The 23522-nt window shown below is 42.8% G+C and overlaps 2 protein-coding genes across 5 annotated transcripts; both read left to right on the forward strand.

Moving 5' to 3' along the window:
- Positions 1-819: 819 nt before the first annotated feature.
- sec31a (SEC31 homolog A, COPII coat complex component) lies at positions 820-17987 on the forward strand. 3 transcript variants are annotated; one of them, XM_079365286.1, is made up of 30 exons: positions 820-1053; positions 2503-2582; positions 3078-3201; positions 3288-3486; positions 3579-3674; positions 4351-4491; positions 4607-4749; positions 5219-5318; positions 5414-5575; positions 5815-5967; positions 6056-6286; positions 6366-6440; positions 6554-6595; positions 6732-6773; positions 6932-6976; positions 7582-7869; positions 8239-8473; positions 8564-8742; positions 8822-8948; positions 9085-9230; positions 9436-9609; positions 10045-10296; positions 10848-10940; positions 11534-11633; positions 12160-12534; positions 13821-13876; positions 14569-14826; positions 15037-15156; positions 15258-15329; positions 15633-17987. In XM_079365286.1, exons 2-30 carry the CDS (start codon positions 2504-2506, stop codon positions 15810-15812), a joined length of 4287 nt encoding a protein of 1428 aa, XP_079221412.1. In that variant the 5' UTR covers positions 820-1053; position 2503; the 3' UTR covers positions 15813-17987. The 3 variants fall into 3 exon arrangements, with proteins under 3 accessions (XP_079221412.1, XP_079221413.1, XP_079221414.1); XM_079365287.1 differs by having other exon boundaries at positions 6935-6976; XM_079365288.1 differs by lacking the exon at positions 10848-10940.
- Positions 17988-19678: 1691 nt separating this feature from the next.
- tmem150c (transmembrane protein 150C) lies at positions 19679-22437 on the forward strand. Of its 2 annotated transcripts, none has more exons than XM_079363826.1 (8): positions 19679-20002; positions 20878-20961; positions 21115-21168; positions 21254-21286; positions 21394-21461; positions 21552-21676; positions 21759-21936; positions 22167-22437. In XM_079363826.1, exons 2-8 carry the CDS (start codon positions 20888-20890, stop codon positions 22328-22330), a joined length of 696 nt encoding a protein of 231 aa, XP_079219952.1. In that variant the 5' UTR covers positions 19679-20002; positions 20878-20887; the 3' UTR covers positions 22331-22437. The 2 variants fall into 2 exon arrangements, with proteins under 2 accessions (XP_079219952.1, XP_079219953.1); XM_079363827.1 differs by having other exon boundaries at positions 19679-19989.
- Positions 22438-23522: the final 1085 nt, after the last annotated feature.

Raw genomic sequence — 23522 nt, forward strand, 5'->3', positions numbered from 1 at the left:
TGAGCTCTGGTGAAGTTTACACAACTATATTTACATTAAGAACTGTTTATATGTCAAACTTCATTTCACTAATAAATATTCATTGTTGAATATGTGTTGCTGTGAGTGTGTTTTTTCGCAAGCAGAGGATATTAGGCTTACCATGGAAAGTAAAGTCTTAAACCTCCAATGCTAATCTTTAAAACTACTGAAATTGAAACTTGTTGATTTGGTACAGTATAATGTAAGACGTGTGGAAGATGTTGCTTTTTCCATGTATGGGACTGACATTTCGAGTTACTACAAAAAGGCAGCATTTAATATTGAAAAGGATTAAATAAAACTGAGGGACAATTTCAAAAACAACCTCTGCCATCAGCGTGTGAACTTGGAGTGACCTGCAATGAAAATGGCACTTTGAGTAGTCTTATTAAATAAACATGTTTTAAAGCGGATATCTGCAAATGGCTCAAGGGGTTAAATTCTGTCTTTAACAAAAAGTGACTGACGTTTCTGCATGCAGGTGAGCACTTGGTTTTCAGATTCATGGTACAACCACCTTCCCTTTTTATTGAATTAAGAATGCACATTTTAAGATTATAATTCTGCATCTCTACTCTGTCAAATTGGTGCTTTTACAACCCATAAGTATCCAACCATCTGCTCCTTCAATAAACTGTAAATGATTTATCGTCTCAATTTAATATTAACTGTTCTTTTTTAGTAATTGCAATTCAAAAGTATATAAATAGAGGGGGTGATGGAAAATGTTTTATTCAAATATTATTCTATTAGCATGATGCTAACCATAAATGCTAAATGCAATGTCGACGTCTCCCGGAAGTTGTCGTTTCTTCTTCGTGGGAGGAGGAGGATTGTTGCTTAGTGCCACGTTGATGGAGACCAGTGGGGACGTGGAAATCTGTCTTGAGTCTGCAGAGCCGGGAGCCGGTTAGCCTCTTCTTCTTCTGTTTTTTTTAAACAGACACGTAGAAGTGAAAGGGGAAGTTAAACAGGACGAGGCTGTTTGTGTTTATGTTTGCGTTCATGTAAGAAGCAGAAACGAAGGTAAAGGTAAGCAGCTTTGGTGGAGTAATAAGATCCCTGTGTCAGTGTGTGAGTGAGTGTGTGTGTAAGTAAACTGTCTTCTACTGTTGTATTTTCCCTGCACAGGCAGCTAGCAGGCTACAAAACGTAATGTCCTCTTGTAGCTTAAGGACATGCTGTTCCGAGTCAAAGTGAGCATGCAAGTAAAGGTGACAGTAAATCAGCAGCCTCTGCTCTGCTTCTTCACTTTCTCACACTCGTCCTGTTTGAGGCTTTTTACAGTAATTGATTGGCCGATCAGCTGTTAGCATGCTGCTAGCTCACATTGCACTTCTGTGTTAACCTTTGAATGCAAGGAGTGAGCACACACATTTTACTACTCCTGCACAGCTTTATAATGCAGAGCTCAGGTGATAACTAGTGTTAATCAGAGCTGTCATTTGTCTGTACAGAAGTGGGAGTATTACCTTTTTTATTACTGCTTCATTATATATTCATATCCTCAGCTTTAAAAGACACTTTCCATGTTTTAAAAGTCTACCTTTTATTTATAATGTTTAAGTTCCAGTTCCTTCAGTGCACTTTTCTTAAACTAATTCAGAAACTGAGTAATAAAGTTGCAGTGCCACTTTTTTTTTAAATTTATTTTGTGAGTTCATTTTTCTTTACTATAAATCAGGTAGACAAAATGAAACAAACACGTTTGTCTGAAAGGCGGATTAAAGCTGTCAGAGATCAACTTTTTTTTGTTTAATTGTACAAATAGTTGCTTATTATGGTTATAGTTTCTTAAACATGCATTTTTCCTCTGTGAACATTGTGCCGTTTTCACCTGTAAAAGTTTGCTGTGACTGATGGCTACATAAAGAGCAGGAATCTGTTGCCCGTTTCTTAAAATAGCTTCACCCTGGACGATCTTAAAGTTCTCAGAGCTCGGTTGGTTCAAAACAAATCGTACGTCTGATTCAACACTTCTGTAAAACAGGAGAAATCAGGAAGGAGCTGGTGTTTCAGTCTGCATCGCTTATAATGAGGTGTTCCTAAATGATGTGTTCCTCCTGGGGGACTAAAGTCACTCCCTGTGATGTGATAAAATAAGTAAATAGTGCTGGTTCTTTGTGTTACCTCCTGCCGCTTAGGCTCAGTAGAGACTAAAGGCCAAACATACTGTTCATGGGAGTCATGCAAAGCTGGAGGCTGAAAGGAGTATTTCACTGCTGTTACAGACAACAGGAACAATCAAAGCGACCAATAAGTGTCAATGTACACATAAGATTGTTTTCAGTTTGAAAAACTGTTGACCTGTCCCTTTAGCTCATTGTTTATGAGCTTATTTGTTCAGTCACGGTCAAAAATAGCTTCATCTTTTCTATCCTGCCAAAACCACATCAGAGAAAATCAAGATGTAAATAACTGTAAACACTCGGTAGGTATGACTACGTGCAGAATTAAAAACGTGCACTTGTGTCTTTTCAGGATGAAGCTTAAAGAGATCAACCGCACAGCCATCCAGAGCTGGAGTCCTGCGCAGCACCACCCCGTCTACCTTGCAACAGGTACGACGAGCCACGCTGCAGGAAGTCAGCACGGGCCGGATTTAACCGCAGCGAGCTGGTTTCTGACGGGACATTATATCATCTTTGGTCAAATGTTCCAGCCAATTTTTACTGCCACTTAACCAAATGAGTCATCTGCACACCACATCCCTTCACTGGCAATTGACTCGGAGAAAACGTGACAGGGCTTTTTTTCCAGCATGTATCAGAATCCATATATGTTGTTTAACATGTGATGACATGAGAGCTGCTCTTAAAGGTTATAAAAAAATGCATGTCGAGCTCGGGGCACACGTTGTTTCTCTCTAACAGAAAAGTTGATGTTTCTATTTTGATTCATGTTTCGTGTTTTTCACGCCAGCACCTTTTACTCCTGAGATTAAAGTTATTTTTATGAAGACGTTTTGCCCTGCTGACAAGCCTGCACCATACATTATCTCTCTCTCTCTCTCTCTCTCTCTGTCTCTCTCTCTCTCTCTGTCTCTCTCTCTGCAGGAACATCAGCCCAGCAGCTGGATGCCTCCTTCAGCACCAATGCCTCCTTGGAGTTTTTCGAGCTCGACTTGTCTGACCCGAGTCTGGGCATGAAGTCGTGCGGCAGCCTCGCCTCCTCTCACAGGTTCTAACTGCTCCATCTGTTGTTGGGATGTGTTCCTTGTCGTGGAGCTCATTATCACAGGGGTTCTACTTTTTTTCCTCTAACAGGTACCACAAACTGGTGTGGGGTCCGTATGGGATGGATTCTGAAGCTCACCACTCGGGCGTCCTCATCGCAGGAGGAGAGAACGGCAGCGTGATCCTGTACGACGCTGCAAAGATCATGGCTGGAGCGAGCGACGTGATCATCGCCGAGAGCGACCTGCACACGGGCCCGGTGAGAGGCCTCGACGTAAACCCCTTCCAAGTAAGACGGTTAAACTTCAATGTCACCAAATACAGATGCATTTCAAAATAAAAGCATGGACTCATTTCAGTGTGTGCTCCTCTCTGCTGCAGACTAATCTGGTCGCTTCAGGTGGGAACGATTCTGAAATCTACATCTGGGATATGAATAACTTCGGCTCTCCAATGACTCCAGGACCAAAATCTCAGGTAATTTATTCTTTTACAATCTCTGAACTTTACATACGTTTGCAGAGCTCAGTCATTTATTCAAATGGCCCTACAGCGTCCAGTTTCTTTGTCTTTGTGAAATGATTTTCAGCATTTCACTTCTCTTTAGTAATCTGACAGACCTCGACATCGCGTTTGAATAGATAGGCTTTAATCTAAAAGCATTGAACAGTGTTTGTTTTGTTTTTAGATTGAGCTGAAATCTGTTGTCTCAGTGAATGATGGGTCCTTACCTTCTACTATCAAAACGTTTTAACTGAAACGTTGCAATCTAACAAATATAGTTTAGTAAGTTCAACGGTGTTTACTTGTACCGGTTCCTCTCCTCTAGACCTGTCCTGAGAAGGAGGAGGAGCAACGTTTTTTTCTATTTTTGGACCTTAAGAAGTCTGAAAACCTTTAAAATCCAATAATAAGATTGATTAAAACCATATTTTAAAAAAAAAACACCTCCTTACATTGTATTTATTATAAACTAATTGTTCTTCCTGCTCAGTTTTCACCCACATTGAAGATATTTTTAGGTGCATTGTATTTTAAATTCTCATTTCTTTGCATGTTCTCAGTGTTCGGAACGTTTTAACCCTTTAAATCACTCTTATTGGCTTCATGAATGAGCGATGTTGTATAAATAAAGCCGGCCTTGTCTTTGAAGCCCGTGGAGGACATCAGCTTCGTGTCGTGGAACAAACAGGTCCAGCACATCCTCGCCTCTGCCAGCCCGAGCGGCCGAGCCTTGGTGTGGGACCTCCGCAAGAACGACCTCATCATCAAAGTCAGCGACCACAGCAACCGAGTACGTCGTCTCTCACACACTTCCCGGATCCTTTTTCCTCCCATTCCTCTGCTGCTGTTGACTCAGCCTAATCATTCATCATCTGCACGCATGGATCTGTTTGTTTTGTTTTCAGATGCATTGCTCTGGACTCGCCTGGAACCCTGAAGTTGCCACTCAGCTGGTGTTGGCCTCGGAGGACGATCGGATGCCGGTCATCCAGATGTGGGATTTACGTTTCGCTACCTCTCCTTTAAAGATTTTAGAGAACCACACACGGTAAACACAGCTCTCACACGTTTCTCTCATCTGTAGCCTTAAAGGTACAGTCGGTAAAAACGTTTATTACACCTTATAAACGCAACGTTCAAACCTCCTCCTGGACTCGTTGGTCGCACACTCACTGCAGGACGTAGTATTTACATTTACTGCTAGAAAGCTACCGTATGCTAACACAAGCTAACCGCTGCATCGTCTGCTAAAAGCCAACGAAAGGTTCACCTCACTATGATTTATAGTTTCTCTTTTATTTCTACTGCTATGATACTATGATAAGTATAATTACTATTCCATTATTCAGTTTTTAAATATTTATATCTTCAGTCGGAGTCGCAGTGCTTTGAGCTGACAGACACAGAAAGAATAATAAGTCACATTATTGAGAAAAGTAAAGAGGAAACAAACTGATGAAGACTTCTGGAAGAAAGAATCATGCAGCTGTAAACGTGTAAGTGTTCTCTCTGTTCAGGGGGGTTCTTGCCATCGCCTGGAGCTTGGCTGATCCCGAGCTGCTCCTGAGCTGCGGGAAGGACAGCAGGATCCTCTGCTGGAATCCAAACACAGGAGAGGTAAAGACTGACGTCAGACGCTGCGATTACAAAGACGAAGGCAGAAGAGGCACTTCTCTTCCGCCTGGCTTTAAACGATCTGCTTTGATCTCCAGGTTCTGTACGAGCTGCCCACCAGCAGTCAGTGGTGCTTCGACATCCAGTGGTGTCCCAGGAACCCGGCGGTGCTGTCGGCCGCAGGATTTGACGGACATATCGACATCTACTCCATCATGGGAGGCAGCAGCCAGGCGCAGAGCCAGAGAGACGCCGACAAGGTGAGAGTTGATCTCCTGACACAAAAACACACGTCTGCATCATCAACAGATTAATAACGGCGGCTGACGGTTAAAGCCCGTCTCAGCTCTACCTGACCAAACGCAAGTGGAAGACAACATTTCCAATATGGGGACTATCATCGTTGGGCTTCAAAACTGGCCTTCAGAAACCAGTGGGTGACACCACTGAACCTACGTCCATGCTTCATACAGTCTGTGCTCTAACTCGTCTCTTACAGATTAGTACCTCCTTTGGGAACATGGATCCTTTTGGGACAGGTCAGACTCTGCCCCCGCTGCAGCTGCCCCAAACATCTGCCCCTCCAGCGACAGTCACTCCCTTAAAGAAGCCCCCAAAGTGGCTCCGCAGACCCGTCGGAGCCTCGTTCGCTGTGAGTCCTTTAATAATAAATATGGGAGACATTCTTAGTTTCTACCGTCTGAATCCCTCACATTTTTCGTCTCGTCACTTTTCCACAGTTTGGTGGGAAGCTGGTTTCCTTAGAGAACACAAAGCCCAACCCCCAGCAGCCTCAGCAGCCCGCCGCACGGGTTGTGCACGTCAGCCAAGTCGTTACAGAAACGGACTTCTTGAAGCGCTCCGATCAGCTGCAGGCCACGCTGAGCGCAGGCAGCTTCGTGGACTTCTGCCAGGGGAAGATCGACACCGCTGACAATGAGTTTGAGAGGACGGTTTGGTCTTTCCTCAAGGTACAAAATACAGAAACGTTTAAACAAACCTGCACGCACGTGTGTGTTTCTATTTGAGTTGACTGTGTTGTGTTTGCAGGTTAATTTTGAGAGCGACGTCCGCAGCAGGTACCTGGAACTTCTGGGCTACAACAAAGAGGAGCTCGCCTTGAAGGTGTCGTGCTTTTTTCCAGCCATCTAAACGCCACCAATGAAATCACTCATTGATATGAACTGTTTGATATTTTTATCCACCAGCTTGTGACAGTTGTGTTTTTTTCTTGTCAGATTTCTGCAGCTTTAGAGGAAAAGCCTGCTGACCCTCCACAGGTACGACGTCCTCAGAGGCTTAAAGGAGTTCATGAAATAAACGCTTCCAACTGGCTGCATTAATACTTTCAGTTTGATACTTTGATCAAGTATCTGTCAGGATGTCTGACAATCAGTGTTTTCTTTTTGTCGTCAGCTCGTAGCAGCACCGGCGGAAACATCCACCGAGCCTCCACAGGTACGTTTGTTAAGAGCCGTCACTTTATTAAAAAGAATTGGACATATTATAAACACGCTCAGAAAGATGATTAGAGTCTGTTCTATAAAGAAATGTTTTGAGTATCAGTGAGTGCAATGTTTTTTTAATGAAATGCATTTTGTGGGGTTTTTTATCAGCAGCTTTCAGCAGCACCTGAGGAGTTCTTTGCTGATCCTCCGCAGGTACGTTCGGTCAGAACAGTTATTTAACACTCTGGGAAATGTTCCTCATGTTGTGTATTTACGGTCTGGATAAGAGTGAAGTCTGAAGAGCAGCTCAAACATGACGCCGATGTCAGAGTTAAATTGCCGGGAAAAAAGTGCTTCCAGTCCAACTGGAATTCCTGCGAAACATTTCTTCTGAACAGCCTCCAGTCTGAGCTCGTCCACATTTTCTGCATTTCTTTTGTATCTAATGGACCCAAAATCTGAGCCTGATTTAACCTCAGGCAGCTACATACCATAGTGTCTCATTCTGGTATTCATTTCTGAATTCTTCTTTTTTTTTATGTAGATATTGTTTTTAAATAACTCCTTCAAATGTTACAGTAGTCCTTTGACTCTTTAAATACATGTTTTCAACCAGCAGCTGTTTCTAAAGTTCCTTCTTCATACTTTTCATTTAAAGTTCCTCCAAGTCTCCAAATGTCCTATTCATCATATTCTCTCTCTAATTGTAAAGATACATCTTTGTGATCATTTCAGCCTCTTAGTTGAACCTTTACTTGGCCGTTAACATTGAAGTGAAAGTCGCTGATTTTAAAGCCGGCTCTTCTCCACATCTTTAGGTGGAGGCTCCTGCAAACGTGCAGCCTGTCGCAGACCTCAGCTTTGTGCCTCTCGTCGACAATCCTGAAGCAGCTTTTGACTTGATCGCTGCCGCAAACCTCCAGCCTGCAGCCACACTGGAGCTACACTCCACTCCTGACCCAGAACCTGCAGAGACTTTAGAACCCGAGGAGCCGGCAGCAGCAGCAGCCGATCAAGAGGACACTCCCACCATCGAAGCAGAAGAATTAGTTGACCTCGTTCTTCAAGAAGGGGAAGCAGAGGAAGAAGAGATCCCCCTAGAGGAGGTATATATCTCTTCACTTAGGATGAGAAGAACAGGGCAGCTCCTGATGGGATACAATACGTTTTAAGTTGTCTTTGTTAAATCTGCTATTTATTGGAATATTTAAAACAGGACATGCTTGTATTCTAGCTGCACTTTATTTACAGGTTCTTAGCAAAGTTTTTTCAGTAGCTGAATAACAGGAAGCTTGCTGTAATGCAAATGATGTCATCAGTCTGCTGTCATCACTGTTTGCACAATGCTTTGAAGATAGGTCGTTCAGATTGCAGCAGAAACACGTTTTCAAACTATTAAAAAAGATAAAAAACTATCCTGCATGGAAGGAGAAGAGCAAGCAGAGACTTGATGGGATTTTTCTTTGATGTTTTAGGAGGAGGAAGTTCCACTGGAGGAGGATCCTAGTCCCGCAGAGACCTCAGCTCCAGTCGAGGAACCCGCTGAGGTTCCAGCTCCAGTCGAGGATCTTGCTCCGGCTGCAGATCCAGCTCCAGTTCTCATTGAGGAACCCATTGAGATCCCAGTTCTGGCTCCTTCCCCTGTTCCTGCTCCAGCTCCTGCTCCTACTCCAGCCCACGAAGGAGGAGTCAATCTCAGCATCAGTCAAGGTAACGTCGCCCCCCCCCAGCTGCAGATTTGACCTGAACGTCCCCCCGCCCTCCCCCCCATGTTTTGAACATGTTTTGTTTTCCCTCCAGATGTGGACGGTCTGATCACGCAGGCCCTGCTCACCGGAGACTTTGAAGGAGCTGTGGAGCTCTGTCTCCATGACAACCGGATGGCAGACAGCATCATCCTGGCCATCGCCGGAGGGCCCGAGCTCCTGGAGAAAACCCAGAAGAAATATTTTACCAACACACACAGCAAGATCACGAAGGTAACAAGCAGCAGGATGGGGTTTGATCTGAATTAAGATTATCCAACAGATGATTCAACTCTTGTTTGTCGTCCTCCAGCTGATCAGCGCAGTCGTGATGAAAGACTGGCACGACGTCCTGCAGACGTGTGACCTGTACAACTGGAAAGAGGCTCTGGCTGCTGTCATGACCTACGCTAAGCCCGAGGAGTTCTCTTCCCTCTGCGGTCAGTTTAAAGCCGTGAAAACAAGATTGTTCTTCCTGTGCATGCTCGGGTTCGCTCAGGGTTCTCCGGCTTCCTCCTACAGTCCAAAACAGGCTTTCTCCCCTCCTTTAATCAAAACGTTCTGGGTTTTTTTTAGACCTTCTGGGGGGCCGACTGGAGGCAGCACAGGATGCTCCTCTTCAAGCTCAGGCCTGTCTGTGCTTCATCTGCGCTGGGAACGTGGAGAAACTGGTGTCGTGTTGGACCAGAGCTCAGGATGGACACTGTCCCCTCTCTCTGCAGGTGTGTGCAGACGTTACAGGCAGCATCACAATCCTTCCAGTGTGTTTAAGTCCAAGACTCATTATGTTTAAGTTCTGTTGCTACAGTGTTCGCCACTCAGTTTCTATCAGTGTTTCTCTGCATGAACCAGTACTGCACTGAACTGAACCAGAATAATAAGTGGTCAGATTGTTGTTTAAAGCAGCTCGTCTTTTTTATCCCTCAGGACCTGGTGGAGAAGGTGGTGGTGCTGCGGCGTGCAGTTGAGCTGACACAGCAGTCCGGCGCCGCCGCTATCGGCATCCTGATGGCCGAGAAGATGAGCCAGTATGCCAGCCTGCTCGCCTCTCAGGGCAGTCTGTCCACCGCCATCACCTACCTGCCTGAAAACACCAACCAGGTGTGTCACAAATACTGAGTTCATGTCTTTGATTAAATCCAAAATCATTTTTATTCCGGTAATTTAGATTTTGGGATCTAAACGACAAAGAGCTACTAAAAGTTTTGGGTTTGGTGAAGTCGATTGTTGAAGCCTGCAGTTACGAAACAAACTCGTTCACTTGAAGGGTCGATTTTGCAGCTGACAGGCTCAGAAGAGTCTGACAGAATAACTGAAATGATTCTACACAGAGAGACATTTTTAAAGGCACCGGACTCCAGTGACAAAAACAGAAATTTGATCTGCTAGAATGTGGTCCACTTGTTTTGATTGGTTAGTTTTATTTGGTTAAAAGTTCCAAATTACATTCTGTTTACATTTTCAGTAATTTAAATATTCGCAGAGAGTTTGTAAACTGACTAACTGAATGTGACTTGTCTGATTTGGACTCTCCAGGTCGCCGTTCAGCAGCTTCGTGAGCGGCTCAGTCGAGCTCTGGGACAGACGGCGGCTCCCGCACAAACTCAGAGATTCCAACCGCAGCAGCCTGCCATGACTCAGGTCCAACGCGGCCTGCCTCAGCATCCGTGCTTCCCCGTGCAGCCCCCCATGGTGCCTCAGCCGTCTGCAGCAGCTCCAGTGCCCACACCTTCACCTGCAGCGACCGCCCCCCCGCAGCAGCAGCAGCAGCAGCAGTATTACCAGCCCGTACGTACCTCTGAGCTTCCACATTATCACCATCGAAAAAACTGTTGTATTCACTCTTCTTGTCAAACGAAAAAAAGGGGATTTTCCATTTCTCAGTTGTAGCATTTTGTTCCTTGCAAATGTTAAGGAAACAAAAAACCTCAGAAGATTATTTACACAAATGATTTTCAATAAATTCATCTTTAAAGCGCTCTAAAAGAAAGGCCCCCCCTCCCCGTCACCCTGTAGCGCTCCTCCTCCTGAAGTTTTGTTATTTTAGTTTGTCGTTTGAATCATGTCATTGATTTTGATTTCCATCCTAGCCAGGGTTTAAATCACATGCTGGTTCTTTAAAAAATCTTTTTTATTATTGTTGGGGGCGCTGTTTGCTGAGACTCTCTGAACTGTTGGGGCTTTGTGTTTCTGTCATTTGAACCCTGGCTCCGGTCTTGTTTATCTTGTGGTTGTTTGGGTCTTTTTTTTTTTATTTAATTCTTTTTGGGGGTTCTCCCTTCTCCCACCTCATTGTGCGGCCGTCGCTGCTCTGTGCCGTGTGTCTCTGTGTGCTTCAGGTGAGGGCTGCCTCCACTGTCACCTCGTGGAGTAACCAAACTCCCACAGCCCTCCCCAATGTCCCTCCTCCTCCTCTTCAAGCAGAGCAGAAGGTACAAACTGACCGCCAACCCACCCGCCCGCCCTTCCCTCTACACACCGCTGATTACACACATTTCTAACCACAGACAGCTTCAATGATTACAAATATGTCCGTAACTGAAATCCAACAGAAGACTCAGCTCTTGTGATCAGTATCACTCCTCCCCTCCTTCATCACTGAACAACTTTGTGTTGACGTTGTTGACTGTTCGTTTTCTCTTTCAACACAAACACCTTCTTCACTCCTCTCGTTTGTGTTTTTTTTTATGTTTTACGATGAAATTCTGCAGATATGTATTTAACAGAACAGAAGGGCAAATACGACACAGTCGTCTGTTTGCAGCACTGTGAGATCTGTGTGCAGAACACGCAGCAACAAGCTCCTTCTTCACTCTTCTTACTGTCGTTTAAGAAGGAGACTTTCAGTCATGCAAATTTGACCCATCGCTGTTTTTTACAGTTTGTGATGTATAATATGATAGTGATAGTGAGTATCACTGTTGTTATAGTGATACTAAGCGTATTACAGGGACAGTTTTGTGGGGAGAAATCTTCTGAAGAAGTCAAATTATGTCCTTTTGTTTCTTTTTTTTCCCTCCTGCAGGTGGAGTCTTCAAACCCGTACGGGATGCCTCCCTCCGCCTCTGCTGCAGCCCCTCCGCCCTCCTCCGCTCCTGCATACATGCTCTCCCATCAGTACCAGCGTAAGTCTTTCACACCTTCTTATTAGGACTTGTTTCCGACTACATATTGAAGATGGACGATGAGTATCCACCTCCTTCTCTTGTACTAAAGTGAAGTCAAACTCCCCCTGACATGGTCACTAGCCGTCAGCTGTGTGTGTCAGGTCTTTAATATTGAAGCGTAGGGGCCTACGTAGGGGCCTACTTCCTGTACTGCAGCCAGTCAGCAGGGGGCGCTCTAAAGGTTTTGGCTTCACTTTTAAGGATCTGTCATGTTGTCCATCTTTTTATACGACCTCTGTTTTAAACACTGACAAACATTGATGAAATGTTTGATCTCGTCTCTGCTGTTGAATGAACTGAGAGCGTCTTGTCTGATTAACTTTATAACATTGATTTCACTGTGCCTGTTTATCATCTGAAAGCTAAACATATAGCATGTTAGCATGCGCTGTCCTTGAACCGCTCTGTTTACGTGTTTGATCTTCTGCATGGTTGACTCATTTCTTCACTAACATCGTCTGTTTGTATCCTGTGTGAACCCCAGACTACCCTCAGGTCAGCCCGTACCCCCCTGGAGCTGGGGGGGCTCCTATCTATCACCCTCTTCAGTACTCCTCCTCCTCTGCTGCTCCTCCTCCTGCAGAGCCTCCGGGCTTCCTCTCTCAGTACACGCAGCAGCCCGTCCCGTCTCAGTCTGCCCCTCGGGTCTATCCCGGTCCACCTTACAGCAGCCAGTGCCTCTCCTCCTCTCCTCCGTCACATCCTCCTTTCTATCCCAACGCTGCTGCATCCTCCTCCTCCTCCTCCTCTTCTTCCTCCTACTATTCTGCTCCTGCATCGTGCGGAGCGTCTTTCCAGCATGGCGGCCCGGGATCTCCTGCGTCATACATGCCTCCTCCTCCACCGTGCGGAGTCTCAGGTACACACCCTGACCCTGAGCTGGTCCCGGCCTCTCGGAGAACAGGTCTGCATGGGTCTGATCACTGAATGTCCTTTTTTTTAAAACTCCCCTATCCTTATTTATTGATGACTCTCTTATTACATACAAGATATTTTTCCACAATAAACAACTAAATTCACAAAGGTTTTATTTGATTATAAAATAAATATATTAATGTCTGACATTAACACATTACGTCACAGCATCTCCCTGTGGTCACAGCCATAGAAAAGAACAACTCTCTTTAAAAATTTTTAAAAAAAAACTCAGATGCCACACTGTCGACTCCACCTGATCAAACATTTACCTTTGTGAATGTTTAATCTGTTGTTCTTTAGGTTTTTGATCCGTGACGGGTTCTCTTCTCCACGGTTCAGTCAGTGTCATAATCTACCCTTACTTTATTTCAAAATAAAAGCACATTTGAATACGAACAGCAAGTAAAGTACTATTGGCTGAAGACTTTGCAAAAATTCAAAATAAAAGCCAAACCTATTTTATTTTAAAATGTGAAATAATGATATTTCAAACAAGCGACTTAAAATGCAATTCATCGCATTTAGCGATTATCAGCCCCTAATTGTTCTTTAATGGACAGTGAATTATTTTCACATTAAAAATGAAAGATGCAGTATCAGTGACGTACTGTTTTATGTCGATCTGCATCACAGGAAGAGAGCAACGTTTTTCAAATTAAAACCTGCTGGAATCTTTGGCATGAAAAATCCAAAATGTCGTCAAATGTGCTGATTCACTAAATCTACAACACACTGAATGAATAAGGAACCAAACATTTGAATGACATGTTTAATCAGAATCGAGCTGTTGATTTGACTTTACTTTCAGCGCATTGAGGTCAACTTTGTAAAGCTGAGATGGGCTGCACATGTAAAGTTTATCAATGAGAATGAAACTCCTCTCTGATGTCTGCACGTTTTAATATGAAGCTGAACAAGTTTGCAGCAGAGAACATAAAATCCCTGTGTGCTGTTTTCCCCTCCGCTTTGGGTTTAGAGTTAGAAAACAAGTGTGCCTGCAGTTGGGAAAACAAGACGAACGGCTGCAGCTTCATATTAAGATAACAGGCGTCGTGCAGTATCGATCCTCTCAGCCAATTATTGCCATGAAAATCTGATTTATTTGTGATCAAAGATGGCTAACTTATAGATAATTTTCTCCCACGTGATTTTAAACCTTCGACAAACTGTTTGTATGTCGACACTGTGAGCTTCTGTGGATGATGCAGATTTTGTTTTTCTCTTTAGGACCTCAGAACGGCTGGAACGACCCTCCGGCTCTGAGCAGAGCAACAAAGAAGAAGGTAAATCTCTCCATGAGAAAAGACATATTTTTAATATTAGTGTCGAACTTCAGCGTGGAGACGAAAAGGCTTCAGGACATGAAGCTTTAGACATGAAAATCAATAACCAGGGATCTGGAAAAATCTGAAATCCAAGGTTTGGCTTTTTAAAAAAAAAAAAAAAAAAAATGGAGACATTTTTGTTTTTATTAGACAGGACAGCTGAAGAGAGACAGGAAGTGTTAGGAGGAGAGAGAGTGCAGGGGGATGACATGCAGCAAAGGGCTGAGGTCGGTTTTGAACCTACGGCTGCTGTGAGGAGGACTGGAGCCTCGTTACATGGTGCATGTAGCATTAGGCTACCAGCAGCACCATGAAGTCCAAAACCTTCCTGATGATGTCATTGAATTGTCATAAATGTGGAAGTGCAAAACCGCTGCAATTAAAGTCAAAAATGTCTATGAAATCAAAACCCTGAACGTGATAGAAAGTCGTATTCCCTGAAGAAACTCCACTTAAAATCCAGTTCACTACGATACGATTCTTTAATCAAGTGGGAAACATGTCTTTTGTTTAAGTTTACGTTTATGGAAACGTCCCCCTCACCCCTCCTCTGTATTTTGAAGTTTCATATTATGTAGCGTCGACTTTAATTGGCCTTTTAAACGAGACGAGGATGCGGTGAAATGAAAACCCTTTGTCCCTTGTTTCAGCCGGCTCCACAGAACTTCACTCCTCCTGCCCCCATCACTGCTCCCATCATGGCTCCTCTGGGTGCGGATCCTCAGGCCCAGCCAGTCCCCTCTGGCCCTCCTCAGGCCATGGTACAGGGGGGTCAGCAGGGTGCCCAGGTCCCTTACTCAGGCATGCAGCAGCAGCAGCAGCCGCTCTCGCCTCCACCCATGAACCCTGCCATGCCCAAGACCAGCATGGAGGGAGCGCCTGGAGCACCGACTGGAGATTTCATACAGGTACTCAATGCTTTATAGAATGTGACACTAAATGACATAATGGAGGTGTGTAAGTAATGTCAGTGTTCATGTGCCTTAAATACAGTAGATGATGCAACTTGATGATTTTTTATTTTTAAAATTTGCAGTTTGAAGTGACGAGGTGCAGCTGCACTCAGGGATGAGTAATGAGATTCAAAGCTTTATATAAATCCTCTCTAACCCTTCTAGCCTCTGCAGTCCATCCCCGCAGAGAAGATCCTGAAGAAGCCGATCCCCGACGAGCACCTGGTCCTGAAGACAACATTTGAGAGTCTCATTCAGAAGTGCTTGGCTGTAGCTACAGATCCCGTGAGTCCATCTGAAGGGGTTATGACAGGTCAGCGTCTCTCCTCTCAAACAACATGAATTATTCAAAGTGGGGTTTTTTTGTGCTCTTCGTCTCCTCACAGCAAACTAAGAGGAAGCTGGATGATGCTACCAAGCGGCTGGAAGCGCTCTATGACAAACTCCGAGAGCAGACGGTGAGTATGTGACAATAAGAATGTAAATATAACGTGTCAAGGAAGAGAGGAAGGCAGCTTCACCTTGTGCAGTTTTGCTACGAAGTACAAGAAAAAGGACCAGGAAGAGAAACCTCAGATGTCTCTCTGCAGCCACATCTGTTTCATATCAAATAACATTGGGTCTCAATTTATTCAGTTCTGCTCCAGTGATGGTTCAGCAGTTCAAAAGGAAATAACGCCCCTTCCTCTTGACTAATAAAATCATTTTAGAAGGTTCAGGAAGGACGTCAAAGTTCAGATTTCTGCTCTTCTTCTCTCCAGCTCTCTCCCGCCATCGTAGGAGGACTGCACAACATCGCCAGGAGCGTCGAGTCTCGATCCTACACCGAGGGCCTCAACATCCACACACACATAGTCAGCAGCAGCAACTTCAGCGAGACGTCGGCGTTCATGCCCGTCCTCAAGGTGGTGCTGACACAAGCCAACAAACTCGGGGTCTGAAAGGCCGGGCAGAGAGAAAAACTCCTCTGAGCCTTCGACCTCTGGACGGATCAGGCGGTCGAGCTCGTTTCACAGGGAACTCAAATTTGACTTGTAAATCAAAACAGGAGGAATTCTGACGTGTGTGCAAATCTTGACTAGCTTCTTCTTTGTGCCATTCATGTTTTCAGACATATAACACAAGCCATGCTGCCAGTGGCACTCAGTGGTGAAAGTAAATTCTGAGCCTGAAACGGTTAAAGGGCTACATACAGTTGAATTCAACCTCCACCTTCATGCTAACGCTAATGCTAACAACACTAGTGATTTAAACATCGAATGAAATATGCAACAATTATAAAGCAGCATAATCAAAATTGAAAGTCTAAACGGGGACGCCACATCGACTTCCAGGGCATTTTAGAAATGAAGATGTAGAAACGTCATTTACCGATCAGTGTTAATCAGGAATGGAAACAAAGGTAGGGAAAGTAAAAGGAAATTAGACCGGGGGCATTTCTGTCAGCTTTTATCTGGACGATCAAATTAAACGTCATCACTTTATGAATCAGGGAGTAAATCTCAGTGGATTCGGCATCTATAGCAGCATGCTTTTTGTCTCTAACCTGCGAAATCTCCCAAACTAACAATCATCTCAAATATACTCTCCTATCGTCTTTATAATCTACTCTTGCACTACAGCAATGCTTCGAAACCTTTTCATCCTTTTATAAATACAAAGAACTTTCTCTTGAAAGTACAAAACCATGCTTTCTGTTTACATGTAAATGCATCTCTGCCTGCATGCACTTTGCTACGGACATTTAAATGAAGCTGCAGATTAAAATGGGAAGACGTTCTTTCTCTTTCTTTTTTTAAAGCAGAAACCCTGTCGGATAAATCAGCTTTACGTCTGTAGCTTACTTTCATTTAAAGTGGAATTTAGATTTAGTTGTAGTGTTTGAGTTATTTTTAAATATATCAAACATGATGATTTAAATCCATTTTTAAACCACATTTATGGTGAATCACTCCAGATCAATGAAAGTCATTTTAAAAAGAAACTTTCTGGAAGTATCTACAAACGGATGGAATTAAAAACACGAGCAAGTGTCTTACAATGAGTCAGTAGCTGCATTAAAACAAGGGAATATCTTAAAATTAAAAGCACGAATTTCAAAATAATCTGCCTGAATCCAGAAATCCTCAAGAAATATTTCAAAATAATGAGCCACTGTCTCAACCGGGGCGTCAAGCTTGAACCCAGCTGATATGTTGTGTGTCACATGTAGAGGATGATGACAAGTCGACACCTTTGCTGCATGTTGTCTCCATCTCTCACCTTAAACATATCCTATCTCTCTTCGGCTGTCCTCTCTCATAAAAGGCAAAAAAAAATCTCCAAAACGTATTTCTAAATTTAAATGTGTTTGAATACGAAAAACAATCCTACACGAAGGACTCTAAAATAATGTTTGATATACTTAAATACATTATAGGATGCGCCGAGATTGAACTCCTTAAACAGAACAAAATGAAACAATGAGTTAGTTAAAACAGATTCTGATAGTTTGTTGACATGATCATTTAAAAAATCTCCGAACAAAGACTGAGTATGTGAAAGTAATAATGACCGATTCAACAGTTTCCTCTCCTCTGGATTATTGATAATACAGTGGAAGATGTAGTCCTGACCTTCTCTTTATCATAACGACAAAGTGCGTCGTCATTCTGACTGCAAACCACTCGGTCTGATTTCTCCGGCTTACTTTCACCACTGCTGTCGCTGCAAACACATTGGACCAAGATAAATGTCAGCGTGTGTGGGATCTGTAGTCCCACACGAGGTGGATGTGTCATGTTTTACTTAATTTTTTTTTTTTTTAATATGTTCCAGTGTATTCATGCAGCTCAGCAGAGTGGACTTTTTAAACAAGACGCTGTACTTTTAGGACATTTTTAGAGTTTGCATGCTCAAACAAACGCAGTCTTCTTTAGCGGCATTGGAGGTCAAGATGTGCTAATAACCTCGGAGGGAAACTGGAAGGAGGCTTGTGCTTTATTTTCATTCCAACTACGATGAGGGCTGCAGTCTGAGTGGTCAACCACACTTTATGTTGTTAATAAAGGAAAAACAAGTCTTTGTTTTAAGATTGACTACATGCAATATTTTCAATAAATAGTATTTATTTACAAGATGATGCTTTTTATTATTTCTCTTCATTTCTTTCAATGAATACACACATTAGCACAAAGACACACTTTCTCAGTGGCGATCTAACTGGATTTGTCAAGAAAAATGTGAGTAAAATGTCTATATTTCTTAACGATATCCTGCAGATAAAATATTCAGTGATCCGAGGGAGTAAAATGCAGCATAGGCACCTTTCGTATTGAACTGTTGAAGCGGTTCTGTACCAACGGCTGAAGTGCTGCTAGCATCAGTTAGCCGCTAGCTTTCGCTAAGGCCCGAACACGTTTGTTTTAAATGTTGAAAATGTTTGATGTCGCTTTCTCCATTACATATTGCACAACACAATTCACAATAAAATTCCAGTATCATGTTTAACTTAATTTATTTAAGTCTTGGTTCAAACGTAGCTGTGTGGACTCCAGCTCGAGGCTGCACAGAATGGAAGATGGAGAACCTGGAGAACCTGGAGATGAGTGAATGTGGAGAACATGCAAACTCCAGAAAGGACCAAAGGAACTTTTTATACTTTGGAGGATGCCAAAGTTTATCTGGACCATGGGAAAGCCGGAGCACCCGGGGGGAACCCAAACACCTTTCTGGAGTTTACTCAAACTGATGCCTCTTAATCAGAAGTGTTTGTGCTACATTTGAAGTACTTCATAAACCTTGTCAACAGTGAAGGTCTTTGGGTGTGAGTCGGCTCGCTGTATGATGGGATCTTCATTTTATTTTTGAGGACGTCGATCTCTTCTTGTGTTTTGTTCATGGACTCTTGTAGCTGTGTTTGTAACTGATTGTTTTTTTCAGTTAGTTTCATTGCACTGAAGACTTCATCCTCCACCATGACCTCGCCATATGATGGGATCTCATGACTCTGCCTTGTATTTCTGAGGTCGCCCAGCTCTACCAGTTTCCCCATTAGGTACTCATGTAACTGTACATATGACTGATCGTTTTCTATACTAAGTTCCATAAGACGTTGCACGTCACAGTACAGTGCGTTTAGTTTTGAGTTCTCAAGAGAGTCTTCCATTGCTCGTGCCATCTCTGTTTCCTGTTGGGCTCGTAATGAATCAACGATTCATTTCGGGTTTAAGTATTAAGATTTCGGACAATGTTCTGTGACATCATTGCCTTTGAAGTGAGTTATTCACCTTTGTGGCACGTGACATCATCACCTCTGGTTGTTTTTCGTTTTCATAAATAAACAAAATGCTTAAATAAACAAACGTTTAACTACAGCAGTGAAAACAGTTAAAGAAGCAGAAACTAGAAGTATAAAGTAAAAATTAAAACCGCAAGCGGTGATGAAGGGACCGAAGCACCCCGTGCATGTCGGCGCGTGTCGTGACCGCGAGAGTGCGACCGCGGTCGTGCAGCCGTGACACGTGGCCAACCACCAGGCCTTACAGTCATCAAAGGTTAAAAAAAAGGGGGTGCGCCAAGACATCAAAGTTTGATGGTACGCCGTGGCCGCGCACTTTGACGAAATGACGTGCAGAGCACAACGAGAGATCTTCAACATGTCTAGAACACACTGACACTGAGTGTACGATGATCGGATAAATGCTTTTATAGGAGTTTGCTCCTATAATGCTTCAATCAAAAAAACAAAATAAGATGCAAAAGTAACAGGTAGCTAGGCTTTTATGAATACTAACTTCACCAGCATTAATACTAGTGGTGAATGAACTCTAAAAGCATTAAGTACAGTGAAGGATGTGAATACTTATTAAATGTCATGCTGTTATTTTGAAGGACTGACGCACAAAGCGGAAGTCACGCTCCTCTGTCTGCAGGAAGCAATGACGCAGACGGGATACCTTTACTAATGTATGGAGCGACACTGGATAGATTACGGGACATTTACTTTATTTTAAAGGCAACCAAAAATAAATATAGATCAAGAAAGCAGGTGGGAAGTGTTTGTTCAGTAATTCTCCACACACCGAAAACCGGGACCTGTGAGGAATAAGAGCCCACCTACTCCAAAGGACCGAACAGGTGCGGAAGTCAGGTGTGTTTTATTTACAAACTGAACAAGAATTTCCATTTCTCATTTTTGATGTTTGCATGAGTTTGCATGTTGGATGACATCCGCCTCCGCCAGATGTTCCTGTTACATAAGTAGGCTGCAGCTGCTGAGTTTATAAGGGTGTAACACAACACGGTTTTTAAAAAATGCATTATTAAGTAATCAGTTTAAGTTATTATCAATTAATCAAGGTATGATAAGTTCATAACCTCTGAATATGTTTATTGTTTTTAACATTTAGTTTTGATACAGAGACGTCTATTGGTCTGTTTAGACAGTGTCCAAGTGGCTTCTCTTTACACACGTATTGTGAAGCAGGTTTTTTTTGGAGCAGTGTCCATTGAGGACATGAGGTTATGTCCTCTGTATTTTTTCCTTAAGTTTCGTTTCATTAACACCGAAAGTCAGCTGGTGCAAAGATGCAGAGTGGGTGGTGGACCCATTTTCAGTGGGTCTCTGAATGTGTGCCTGGAAAAAAAGAAAAACAACCTGTGTTATTATTTTTATTTTATTAATTAGTGGACTTTAGAATGTTGTTGCCCTTTTTTAAAACTTTTGACAGAGTTTGCCCTGATCCAATAAAACAGCAGAATCTTTTATCCATTCGCCGCGTGATCAGTGAACACATACATCAATATTCTGCTGTTTTATTTCACTGCTTTCTTCCACATGCTGGTCGTTAAATTGTTTTACGTATTGATGCATCATCACACTCGTCCAGATGTTGTTCTGCCAATCATCACTATTTTCAACAGACTCCCATCGGTTCTGATACATCCCTGATATTAAAAACAATCTTGAATTAAAATTTCCCAGACATACTAACGGAGTTTCTTCTTCTTCTTCTGTGGTTTCAGGTGAGACACGATGTCTGGGTGCAGTCCCTGGGTTCTGCTTCCTCCTCTGTTTTCAGGTCTCACTGCAGCTGGACTGTGGGTGGTGTAAGTTCTGTTTATTATCGTATCTCTTTTCAACTATCACCTTGATGTCACACACTGACCTCCACTCACTCCTTAACAGCATGAAGTAACATTTTTTATTGTATATTTATTCACCTGTTGCACATCTGTAAAGTTCCCTTTATGTTTTTGTAGGTATTTTGTGGCTGTATATAATGAGAAGGTAGCACCTCTGGGTACAAAATACAGGTAATTATTATATGAGATAAAAACATGTAAAGATAAGAATGATGGTAATATCTCTTGGCGCTAAGATGTTTTATTTGTTTTGTAGGAGAAATGGATCATTGTACCCTCCTTACATTAGGTTTGTATTCATAATTGGCCTCTAAACAATAAATGCATATTTATTCTTGTTGATGGTATTCATAGTGGACGAGGAAACATAAATATCCTCTTTCTGCTCTTTTTTAGTATTGCGGGGAACTTTCCTCCAGCCAGCTGCATCTTCAGCGAGGTCATGAACATGGCTGCGTTTGTTGGTAAGAAACGCTCCACCGGTGTTCATTATTTAGGTGCCATGTTCAAGTCGTTAAATGAACCTAACCTTTTGTTTTTCTTCTGTTTCACAGGGTTCATTATTGCTGTCCTCCGATACCTTCAACTAAAACATAGAATAAACAGACACCTGAATATTGTTACTCTGGGCGCTTTTTCTATTGGCTGCTTTGGGATGACACTATTAGGAAACTTCCAGGTAAACGCAGACACACGCACCGCGTCTGGTAGATTTTATCTGCTAGTTTGTAGATTGATAAAGAGACTTAATTTCCTTCCAGCTGTTTGCAGATGAGATGATCCACAACCTCGGCACTTTCATGACGTTTGGCCTGGGGACGTTGTTCTGCTGGCTTCAGTCTTTCATCACGCTGAGAGTTAATATAAAGAACGAGGGGAGGAAGACTGGCATCATGCGTCTCCTGTTGTCTGGATTCATCACAGTCTGCATGATACTCTGTATCCTTTAACTCTGACCTCAGGAGGATGAAGACGAGCGAACATACTTGATAGTGATGCCTCCTAAAGACCTACAAAAGCAAGTGAGACAATCTCTATAGTTGTTTTGAATGCCTGACATGGCTGCTGCGGGTCACAGGAGGTGTCAGAGGAAGTGTCTTAATGCACAGTGCAGAAAGTGATTTGTTTTCATGGATTGCATGTCTCGCCCTTAACCCACCCTCGTGCAGATTTCTCCCTGATGTCTCAGCGTCTCCACATGGAGGCAGCTCAGAGCCAGTGGGCGCTGGTCATGTTCTTCCTCATCTTCCTCAGCACCTTCGCCGTCGAGTTTCGTCACAACCGCTTTGGCCTTACGTGCACAGATAACTGTGGTCGTTCAGAAAACCGCTGAGAGATCCCATAAAGTGTCTACACTCCAACCAGGCCCACTGCAGGGGTGTTGTGCTGTCTTGGGTTAAAGATCTAAAGGGATGTATTTAAAAATGTATTATATCTGGTCAGGAACTCTTTTTATACAAATACTTTGAGTATGAAATCCATGTTTTTTGGATTTTCATGTTGTTTTTTTATCCCTTTCTTTGTATGGATGTGAGGATAGTTGACTATTGTTAAAGTGTATTTTCATGAAATATTCTTTTTAATCACAAGTTTTCAGGATTATTTTTCATTTGTAGAAATGCAGAGTGATTGAGTAGGCCTCACTGGAAAATGGGTTTTGTAAAGCTATAGCCAGATAAGGCGTAGCTTAGCATGAAGGCTTGAAAACAGTGAAACATTTTCTATTGAAACTGTTTTCTCTTTTTTCTAAATAAAGCTCAATGAGCTTTGTTTTTAGCTTTCCGTCACACTGCTTGGGGCTCGCAGAACAACATTTCATATTTTTTACGTGTGTTGATTCATGAGAAAAATTACAAATAGATGGACTCTTGAATCTTAAGCTTGGACAAATATAAATGAGTAGTAATAAACTTCCATGTTTGCATAATGACAGGAAAAAGGAGAAAAACATAACCTGGTTTTGCTCACACATCTTCAAATATCAGATTATGTAGCGTTTAAATCATCATGTGGATTCTTTGTTTATTTTATTAGGCTATGCTAGGCTGCAGAGAGGCTGCATTGTTACCTTGGGAAAGAGCTAAGCTAACATTTTGAGAAATGGACTCAAAAACTTTCTTTAAAGAGTTGGAGGAGACTTTACCCGTCTCAGTCTCAAAATGCTGCTCTAATGTTTGGAAGGTAAATATGAAACTGCCTCAAGCAAGTTAGCAGTCAATGAAGACTGCAAACATTGGGAAACCGCCACAGGTAACAAGTCTTCCCAGCAGCACATCTGAACTGGTTTTACTTACATACACAGTAAGTAACTGGTGGTAGGGTCTTTTTCAGTAGATTTAGCAGGAACTACAGTTACCTGGGTAAATCTGGTCGAAATGCACATGGGTCCTTAAAAAGACCATAGTTCTGGGGGATAGTTCCTCCGGTTGAAAAGGGGCTTTAGACAGTTGTATTGAACTTTATCATCCTCAGCAGGAAAGTGAATAAACAGAACTCCCACTTTTTTGATTTTTCCTCAACATGGA

The sequence above is a fragment of the Symphodus melops genome (genome assembly GCF_947650265.1).
Source record: "Symphodus melops genome assembly, chromosome: 16".
In the NCBI taxonomy this organism is placed as follows: domain Eukaryota; kingdom Metazoa; phylum Chordata; class Actinopteri; order Labriformes; family Labridae; genus Symphodus; species Symphodus melops.

What these genes read in the sequence shown, in the direction of transcription:
- tmem150c (XM_079363826.1), top strand. Translation starts at nt 20,888, where the DNA reads ATGTCTGGGTGCAGTCCCTGGGTTCTGCTTCCTCCTCTGTTTTCAGGT. An exon ending in CACTATTAGGAAACTTCCAG is followed by an intron (nt 21,677 to 21,758) that starts GTAAACGCAGAC and finishes ATTTCCTTCCAG; the next exon opens with CTGTTTGCAGATGAGATGAT. An exon ending in CACAGTCTGCATGATACTCT is followed by an intron (nt 21,937 to 22,166) that starts GTATCCTTTAAC and finishes ACCCTCGTGCAG; the next exon opens with ATTTCTCCCTGATGTCTCAG.
- sec31a (XM_079365286.1), top strand. Translation starts at nt 2,504, where the DNA reads ATGAAGCTTAAAGAGATCAACCGCACAGCCATCCAGAGCTGGAGTCCT. An exon ending in GGAATCCAAACACAGGAGAG is followed by an intron (nt 5,319 to 5,413) that starts GTAAAGACTGAC and finishes TTTGATCTCCAG; the next exon opens with GTTCTGTACGAGCTGCCCAC. An exon ending in CACACAGCAAGATCACGAAG is followed by an intron (nt 8,743 to 8,821) that starts GTAACAAGCAGC and finishes GTCGTCCTCCAG; the next exon opens with CTGATCAGCGCAGTCGTGAT.